At 34.0% G+C, this 10,462-nt stretch overlaps 1 protein-coding gene across 1 annotated transcript; it reads left to right on the forward strand.

Moving 5' to 3' along the window:
- Positions 1–914: 914 nt before the first annotated feature.
- Positions 915–10,231, forward strand: LOC149951443 (stearoyl-CoA desaturase 5-like). Its single transcript, XM_090169089.1, has 3 exons — positions 915–1,058; positions 2,545–2,750; positions 9,805–10,231. The coding sequence occupies exons 1-3, from the start codon at positions 915–917 to the stop codon at positions 10,229–10,231; spliced, it is 777 nt and encodes a 258-aa protein (XP_090025215.1).
- The last annotated feature ends 231 nt before the right edge of the window (positions 10,232–10,462 follow it).

The raw sequence follows: 10,462 nt of genomic DNA on the forward strand, positions 1-10,462 counted from the left end.
AAATGCGTTTAAGCCTTTTATTCCACAATAAATTTATTATAATTGAACTTGGTGAAAAAAGACCGAACCAAATCTCAGTAGCGGCTCCAGGATTTTTGGGGAGGCAGGCCAACCATTTGGAGGCCCCAACAAAATTATAAAGGCTCCCCTGACCCACCACAATTTTTTCAAATCCGTCCACGTGGATTATTTAATTTTTTTGAAGCAAGTGGTGAAATGTTTAGTTATGAATTTAAACATTACTAAAAACTGAGTGTGTGTTGATCCTCTTTTGTGTACCGATAACACTTAACAAATGAGTGGTTATTTAATTATTTCTACGACTGAAGTCCAGTCTATCAATTTATATTAATTCCTTCGGTACTTCGCATATACATCCCTTACATCAGAACTTACAACTTTCCGAAAATGAATGTACATAGGTACACTAACAATTGTAAGTAAAGTAAGTTTAAGAACCATTAATTTGTAAAGATAAAATTAAAGATACAATTTCTATATAGTAGCGCTCGCGAAAAATTAAAACTAAAAAATAAACTACTATCTAAGAAAAGTTACTCGTACCTTTGAAAGGAATAAAAACAGCAGTGTCGTTAAGCGAATCACTCGCGTTAAATATTGAAAAATTAATAAACAAATATATTATTTCGCCAACAAATTACATACTTTTTTATATTAAATAATTTGGAGGCCCACATATTAAATTTTGGAGGCCCCTTAAGACGACTTTTGGAGGCCCCTACCAAAATTTGAAGTAGGCCCCGGCCTGTTGCTGGCGCCGCTACTGCCAGATCTATGATTCCATTTCCATCAGTCGCCTCAAAATGCAGGCTGTTTCAACTCAGAGCCTTGATTGAATCAAAGTCTGGAGGCGCCAATCCTCAGTTGTTGATCTCGGTTGTTATTCATGCACGATGTTTTCAACAGCGATTATCGTACACTGCCTGGCTGGTCTCGGAGTTACGGCAGGAGCTCATCGACTTTGGTCACACCGCTCTTACAAGGCTCGATTGCCATTACGAATCCTATTGGCGACCTTAAACACCATAGCTGTACAGGTAATTACAAATCAAACCAAACTTTATACTGTCGCCTGAAAACCAAAACCCGTAACTTGTGGTTTCCGCTTTAAAGAGTGGTTTAAATTATATGATGGATTCTGAAAGCAGTCTTCTGTCAAAAATATACATTTTTTTTAAAAAGAATGCGCCTAAATTATCGGCTTCTCTTTTAAATATTTAAATTAGTGTTTTCCAAAAAGTTACGTCGTTTTGATTTTTGACAACGATACTATCTACGTTAATTGTACCTAAGACCCTCACAAAATAAGGGAAATAGTGTGGGCTAGATTTACTAAATAATTTCAATAATTCTAATTTTAATTTCAATGTCTGTTGAGACAGTGGTCAGTTATGGTAACATCCGCATCTACAATTAAAAGAGCAACCATGTTTTTAAATAATTTCTATCCAAAGAGTAGCAATTAAAAAGAAAACAGTTCCATTTACAAATTCTTCTAATGTAACTCCGAACACATAAGAAAACGTCTACTTTTATACCTTACATACATATCCCTATTGGTCGAATATTCAAGAATTGAATGGACTATTTTCAAAAGTTAAAATTATTAAGAAACTTGTATGAGGTGTTCATTTTACATCCGTCTAACGCGTTCACACATACGATTTGCATCGATTCGATCTCGATGAGGCTAGAAGCGTTAAGAATACATGTTCAATTTCAAATTTCGGATTATAGTCAGACAATTACCAGTTCGTTTGTCCGTGCGTATGTATAACGATTTGAAAAATATCTGTTCACGTAAGAAATTTTTTAAACAGAAAATGGAAAGATTATTGCTTCTAGATATGAATTACATCTACTACAAAAATAAACGATTGCTTTTCTTTAAGAAGCACATGGTACGCCAACATCGATGCGGTGATGTCAGGAATCGCTGGGCTGCGAAGTGGTTCATCAGAAGCTATCTGAAACGTTCCGACTGTTCATAGTTATTTTAAGCACTATTGTACTGTACACTTCAAAAATATTATAACGAATGTAATTAAGTCAAAAAAAACTGTGTAAGATAATGGCTACAGTGATCTTGCTCATTAATTTGATGCGCAATTTTGTGAGTAATCTTGGCCTAGAAGTATTTTTGAATGGTGTATACCTTGGTGTTGAGAGTTCACTTTCGTAATCAAGTCGAGGTATACAAGTTTGTTTAGGTACATATTTTCTCTAACAATATGTAAAACCTCGTTTCCCGGGCCTCATTAAAGGAACCTTCACCAACGCTTGCAGTCGAATAGTTGAGGGCATGCGTTTTTAACGTCCTAACATTTTCGGACTATAATCTATGACTCTGAGGTTTTCTTTTGTAAATATTATATTTGATTAAACCCATACTTAAATAAGATTTTTAAGGAGAAATGTGTTCGGTGTTAGAAAAGTTCGGAGTTAACCGTCCTAACCATATATCGCGGTAGAGAGTGTCTTTGTTCGTGTACCTCTGATTATTATACTTATGGATATTTGCAGAGGGATATACACTGGTGGTGCCGAGATCATCGAACACACCACAAATTCGTGGACACCAACGCAGATCCTTACTTGTCTACCAGAGGATTTTTCTTTTCACACATTGGTTGGACTATGATGAAAAAACATCCTGATGTTATCACTCAAGGCAGTAAAGTCAACACCAGCGATTTGGAAGCCGACCCCGTTCTAATGTTTCAGAAAAAGTAAACTGCATGCTTGGTTGAGTTTAAATGATATTTAATGTGACCAGCACCCCTTAAAACGATTCACCCCATTTCAACAAAAATAGTGGTTCCAATTGTCATGTTTCCCAGCCCCATTACACAAAAAACGCTTCTTTTTCATCCAATGTCATTTTCCTGAAAACCACATAAAAATTATGTAATTCATTTTAATTTCTCTACTTTAGATAACAATTTACCATGAAAGTTTCCCTTAGTTATTGAACCCACCTTTTAAGTAAATAACCTCCCATGAAAATGTTTACAGCGCGTGCGAGTCGCCGCTTTCGCATTGGCTTAACGAGAGACGAAACCTAACGTAACTGAACCTATCGTAACAATTGGTCTCGGAACAGATTTAAGGGTAATTCCATGCCAAATCACCCGTTTTCGGAAAAATTTTCCCACGGCACCATGCGCGATTTCGACGTTACTTTACACGTTAGTAATATAGATATTTTTAGTGGGAAATCCAAATTTTTAGCCCAAAATTCAACGTAGTTTTTAAAATATGATTTTTTGAAAAAATGATGTCTAGGGTGTACATTTTCGAAATGCCGAAAATCTTGGTATGTGCGTACGAATAACTCAAAACGTATTCAAGATAGACCCACGAAACTTTTTATACTATAAATATAGGTAACAGCGAGTAACTAGAAAGTACGTAGGGAGTTGAAAATCAAAAAAAGATGGCCACCACTAAAAAGCTGAGATTTTAAGCTACAAAATACGTTATTAAAAAAGTTGTTTATGGGAGACCTAAATTACCAAAAATCAAGATTCAATTTTAAGTTATTTCAACTTGCTACGTTCCAAAACTTCGCACACGTGGCGCGGCAAACTGTAACGTTGGTTTCTAGTTTCTACTCTTAGATATTCCTTGTGTACGGCTTATGTCGTAGGATTATCAGATTATACACAGACGAACTAAAGATTTGGTCTGCTACAAACTTCCAAAATATCGTCTAGTCACAGTATACAGGGTGTTAACTAAAAAACGATACAGAGCCAATTACTCAAAATGTGTTTTATGTAAGAATTTGAAATTTGCAGCTTACATAGAGGGTGCAGGGGAACAAATGACAATGGAAATTTCAATGACCTTGAACCAGGTCTTCAAGGTCATTCAAATTTTATCTCTTAATCGTTAGGATTAAAAGAATGGTTCCAATTAGAAATGTGTTCTACGTTTAATTTTAAGTCTAAACAGCTTCGACCCGATCTAATTTGACTAATGGGAAGCCGATAAATGTTACACCAAAAACCATAAGGTCGTGTGTGGTATTCTAATCAAGACACGACCTTTAAGGGCTTATAAATCGAAAACTACCAGATCTAATGAATCAAAATTGTCGTGAAACTCTAAACTGAGTGGGGGAGTTCGTAAATTGTAACTTGTGATGACCTTGAAACATTAGTTCAAGGTCATTCAAAATTTATCTCGAGAACCATTTTGCAATAAACGAACTTAAGAACTTAAGAATGGTTCCAATTAGAAAAATGCCCGCCAAGGTTTTTTAAGTCAAATTACTTATTACCCGAGGTAAATAAACCAATAACACTCCAAAATAAACGTTAATTAATTTATTTTAAGACGTACTATTTTTATCAACCTTTTTTTAGTTTAAATGTTTTAATCATAAACTAAATAAGTAATTGAAATAAATTTTAAAGTTAGAATTTGGGGTACCGTGAAACGGCTAGTGGCCAAGGCGAGCCTACAGGCAACAAAAACCTCCCAAATACAAAAACCTGAAGAAATGTTCATGTGGTGTACACAAAATGTTAAAAACATCCATTTTAGTTATCTATGAAGAAAAGACGTCGAGAACCACGTGAAGGAATATTCCCTCGACGATAGGTACATTGGAATCAAAACAATTCCTGGTACTCGCTCACACCATGCTTTTATTCCTCAAAATGACAACAACATCAAAATAAAGAGTATCAGAGGACCAATTTTGGAGAAAAGTCGTATTACTTCACAAGACTTAATTTGGGAGGAGTGTATACCTGGTGCATATATTGCGTGTACTTACGACGAAGAATGGTACGTTGGAAAAGTTGTCCAACGTTCTGACGAAGAAAAAGATGTCTTGGTTAGCTTCTTTCGTAGAAAAGTTTTAAAGCTATTTTGGCCAAGAAAGGAAGATATATTCTGGGTACCTTTAAAAAATATAATATCCATTGTAAAACCTAATTCATATTTGGATGGTAATACCTTTGTTCTAAGCCAACTAGAACACACACACATTATGTCAAAAGTAAATAAATAAAACCAATTTGGTTTCCAGTCAAATAACTTAAAATTGAATCTTGATTTTGGTAATTTAGGTCTCCCATAAACAACTTTTTTACTTACGTATTTTGTAGCTTAAAATCTCAGCTTTTTAGCGGTGGCCATCTTTTTGTTATTTTCAACTCCCTACGTACCGTAATTTTGCCGCAATCACTACCATGTTTAGTAGTTTTTCCAAAAAATAGGTCGGTTCACGTAGCTATAACTCAAAAACTAAATTCCTGAGATTTCTTTCAGTGCTATTTTCGTGTTCATTGGGTCCATTTAACATAATATCAACTCTCATATTTATCTCCGATTTAATATTTTGGCGACAACATCATCTTTAGTTTAACTCAACAAACGAAATTTCAGTTAAAATCGCCATTTTCAAATATTTTTTATTAAAAACCTAATTTATATATTTCGGAAAGAAAACTTTCTAGTTACTCACTGTTACCTATATTTATAGTATAAAAAGTTTCGTGGGTCTATCTTGAATACGTTTTGAGTTATTCGTACGCACATACCGAGATTTTCGGCATCTCGAAAATGTACACCCTAGACATCATTTTTTCAAAAAATCATATTTTAAAAACTACGTTGAACTTTGGGCTAAAAATTTGGATTTCCCACTAAAAATATCTATATTTACTAACGTGTAAAGTAACGTCGAAATCGCGCATGGTGCCGTGGGAATGTTTTTCCGAAAACGGGTGATTTGGCATGGAATTACCCTTAAAGGACTAGTTTGCAATGCATTTTTAAACCACCATTGAAAGAAATGATAATAGATGATAACATCATAGGGTCAATACTTTAATATTTTGGATAAAAACATATTGATTGGGAGGAATGGGCAGGCCCGTCTTAAAGGCCTAGGTTTTCTTCTGCCTGTCCCCCTTTAAATTAACTTAGTGGAGCACAAATACCCTGGTGGTAGGCCAACCGCTGAACATGTTGGCATAATTTAAAGGGGGACAGGCAGAAGAAAACCTAGGCCTTTAAGACCTTTTGGGGCCCAGGGCTAAATTATTTTTTAAGACTTTTGCGATGGCCAACGGTCAGCCTTTGTATGTACGTTGTCCAAATTCAACTACACAATAATCAAACCAAAACTTTTAATTTAAATAGTATAACATAGGCCTACTGAAAATAAGATATTTACTGACAGTGACTCGCTGTTAGGATTTATAAATTGTTGGTACCGTATGAAACGCGATGTGGCGATGAGTCAAATTACTTTAGATACATAATATTAAATGAGCATAAATAATATTTCACCAACTGAACTCTTATCTCTAGAATTAAGGCTGTATGGCTGGCCTTTCCGGGGCCCTAACACAGGCGGCGGGCCCTGGGCTGTAGCCCATTTAGCCCATGCCTTAAGACGGCCCTGGGAATGGGTGCGTACTTTAACTAGTTCATACACTCACTAGTATCTACGATTAAAGATCATGGAAAGAGATTATCAAAACTATAAAGTAAAGTCGATAACCTAGATGAACTAAAATTAGATATTGACCTTTTAAAAGAAGGTTATCATCTCCAAAAGTGTCTCAATGAAAAAACCTCCCAAACCTTTGAAAGTAGAATAGAATCGCTTGACATTGAAAATAAAAAGGTCAATATCGTTATCTCTGGTAGACAGGTATTGATGAAGCTGCTACCGAAGGCAGATCCCTACTAGCAACATTACTTAATAACTTTATCAATAACTTATTTGGGGATCATTTATCGATTAAGCCTTTCCAAGTATATCGAAGAGGGCATCGTAAAGAAAATAAGTCCCGAAAAATAGTGGTCAAACTCAACGACCCACAAATCAAAATTGACATACTTAAACAGGGGCATATCTCTCCATCTCAAAAATATATGTCTCTCCAGATTTTACCCCTTCTCGGAAGTAAAGGGAAAATTCATCTCAAACTTTACAATTGAAATTAACAGTGTTAAATATATCTATAACGAATCGACGAACAAAGTTGAAGTAAATGAATAGAACCTTTATAAAAAAAATCTTATCTTTATTGTATTTCCTTAATATTTATGCTATTTTTATAATTAATTTTATAAAATAAGAATTGAGCCTAATTAATGCTAATAAATGCAGTGCAAATCATAATCTCCCCGCACTATATGCTACTGTCACACAACTAAATCTTGATCCTTATATTTACGCCATCACCGAAACATGTCCTTACATATTTAACATATTACTCATTCTGTGGAATGGTTATTGGATTAGTTGGATGCATTGGTTTCTTTTACAAAAGCTATCTTTCAATTACTCCTAGTTTAGAACTTGCTTTTTTAACACTGATATCGAAAGTTATGTTATTAGAAGTATAAAAACGGATGTTCACTACCTTATCATCTAAAGACCTCACTCGGCAAACATAGATACATTTTTTTTCTTATGTTCAAGAAATTATTGTAAAAGTATTCATTTCAAGCGTTAAAAAAGTCATTATTTCAGGCGACTTTAATATTGACTTAATTAATTCATCCAATGAACTTCTAGATTTAATTGCTAATTATAATTTTCATCAAACTATTTTTACCCTAACCAAAAAATCAGGTAGATGCAATAATAATATGTTCGTAAATTTGAAAGCTGAAATCAAAGAGCTTAGTATTGAAATCTCTGATCACTCAGTTCTCTACCTTCATATAAAAAAATTCTGACAGAATTCTTAAAAATATCAAGTTAAGAAATTTCTGTCTTTTTAACATGAAGAGATGTAGGTACAAAATTGCAGAAATAGATTGGTCAAAAATATATGATAACTGTTTTAACTTTAAAAACTTTGCTAATAGCCATATATGAATATCAAATATTAAAACTTGCGCAAAGTTTGCAAAAAGAGTTTGCTTGCGAAAATTAGTATGTTCCCATTTTACAATAGATTTGTTTTATTCAGTCAAAAACATAATTTAATTTCAAAACATCAATTCGGCTTTCAATAATATATTAAATTACCTTGAAAGGAGTGAAATAAGCGTGGGAGTGATCCTTAAGAGGGCGTTCGGGTCTAAATCTCATGTTGCCCTAACTCAGAATTTAGAGGACATGGCCATTCGTGGTATTTCTAACTCTTGGCTAAAGAGCTATCTAACTGAAAGGCAATGCTGTACTGAAACCTGTGATCAATTCTCGAGCTTTAGAACCTTGAATAATGTTCTTCTACAGGGTTCAGTTATCTCGCCTTTGTTATTTAATTTATATATCAACGACCTTAATTGTGTATAGCATTGCCTCTGGTTTGACACTTTATGCCGATGATATGATTCGGACTTATGCCGAAGTAGGTGGGAGATGCTTGTAGCTGCTATTGAAGGAAACTTACTTACTCCTAAAACCAATCAATAATTGGCTTATACAAAATTATTTAATTGTTAACCTTAGCAAAACAGTTTCCATGTTTCTTAGTAATTGTTAAATTTTAAAAAAAGCTGCTACTTCATGACTTAGAAAAAAACTTTATTTTTCTAAGTCATGAAGTAGCAGCTTTTTTAAAATTTAACAATTTATAATAAACCATGGCTAAAAGTTTTAATATTTCTTAGTAATGGTAAAGAGTCTGAGGCTGCTATAGAAATAACTATTGATAATTTCCATCTTACTACAGTTAATTCATGTAGATACTTGGGTGTTATTTTTTACTGCTATTTGAACTGGAATTCACATGTTGACAATTTATGTTCTAATCACTCTTAATTAACGTATGCTCTTTGAATTTGAGGGGATACCTATAATTGTAACTTGTCAAGGTTAACTATATTACAAAAATGAGCTATACGCTCCTTAAACCAAGTTCATTATTCAGAACACACAAAAGATCTGTTCATTAAAAACTAAATTCTAATATCAGATAAATTACTAAAATTTCTTTCAATCATGTTTTTATATATAGATAACCAGGCTCTAAGCAAAATGTTGCAAATAATGGTAAAACAATTATAGCTAGATCCAACAACTTTTTCCAATTATGCAAATTCAAAACCAGCAAAAAATATTCCTTCCTACTTTTTAACGGCATTAAACTTGTCAATCAAGTATTAGTTTTTCTTGGCATTAACGATATCGAATCTAAATTTAAAAAAGCGTAAAAAATATTTGTTGGTGGATTAATTATATTATATTATTATATTCTATTTCAAACTGTTTTATCTGCAAATAATAATTTTATGTATTACCTTGTTTTATTTTTGTTTATGATTCAAACTATATTAGGGCTTACAAGTCAAAATATTGACTTAGCCCTATAACACTGTGAATATACACTTATTATTAGATAAAAAAATAAATTGAAAACAAGCTGGCTAGACAAAATATACCTCTCCTCGGAAGAGTTTCTAATTTTCAGTGGAGCGTAACATGTATCCGTGGTTCTGCAGCGGTAGAACGCTCACCTGCCGTGCAGGAGGGCTCAGGTTCGAATACCGCCCGATACTAACGCAAATTGTAAAAATTTATACTACACCCAATGCAAAAAGTTGACTTTTTTGGAAAAAGCCTTTCCCTAATTCCAAGAAACTGCGAATGCAGTGATTACACTTTGCCCCGAAAATACGTACGCGTTCGCAGCCCATACCGATAGACACAGTGATTGTAAAACCCCTCCTAGGGGTCAAAAAATATTACGTCTCCAACAAATTGGCATTTCTACAAAATCCACAATTTGTTTATTCGTCAATTATCTAGAATCGTCTTTTACATATGCTAATAATTAACGTTTATTTTTGCACAAACAGATACTACAATCGTTTAGTTATTCTGTTTGCTTTGACCCTGCCAACATTGGTGCCCGTTTATCTGTGGAATGAAAACATGTTCCTGGCTTTTGGATTTGTGATTCTTCGATTAATATTCAGTTTACACTGCACCTTTTCCGTCAACAGTTTCGCGCACTTGTGGGGGTCACAGCCCTACGACAAATCTTTCTCGCCCAAGGAGAATCCCATCGTGTCGCTGTTCACCGGGGGAGAAGGGTTCCACAATTTCCACCACGCTTTCCCGTCTGACTACGCCACCAGCGAGTTGGGATTCAAATTCAATGTGTCGACTTATTTTATTGTATTTATGGCTTTTTTAGGTCAGGCGTATGACCTTAAAACAGCCAGCCCTGAAATTGTGAAAAAAAGAGGTTTAAAAACTGCTCAATCATTTGTTAAATATTAGCAGATATATTATCACTTTCAGGCAGAAAACCACAAACAGACACAACACATGTTTAAATTATGTCACTCAATATACAAATGAAAGAGTTGATTAATGTATTAGGGAATTCAGTTAATTTTAAGTTTTATAAATACTTTTGCTGATAGTTTAAATTGAGTTGGTTTTGAAATCTTGTTCATACACTGATTTAAAAATTTTACTTCCTTATAAAAATAAGATTGTAGTTTTTCA

Source organism: Leiobunum rupestre, chromosome 3 (assembly GCF_980474605.1).
Source record: "Leiobunum rupestre chromosome 3, qqLeiRupe1.1.hap1, whole genome shotgun sequence".
NCBI classification, from domain to species: domain Eukaryota; kingdom Metazoa; phylum Arthropoda; class Arachnida; order Opiliones; family Sclerosomatidae; genus Leiobunum; species Leiobunum rupestre.

Coding starts and splice junctions, on each gene's coding strand:
- LOC149951443 (XM_090169089.1), top strand. CDS start 915: ATGTTTTCAACAGCGATTATCGTACACTGCCTGGCTGGTCTCGGAGTT. Junction 1,059..2,544: donor TAAACACCATAGCTGTACAG/GTAATTACAAAT, acceptor GGATATTTGCAG/AGGGATATACACTGGTGGTG. Junction 2,751..9,804: donor GTTCTAATGTTTCAGAAAAA/GTAAACTGCATG, acceptor TTGCACAAACAG/ATACTACAATCGTTTAGTTA.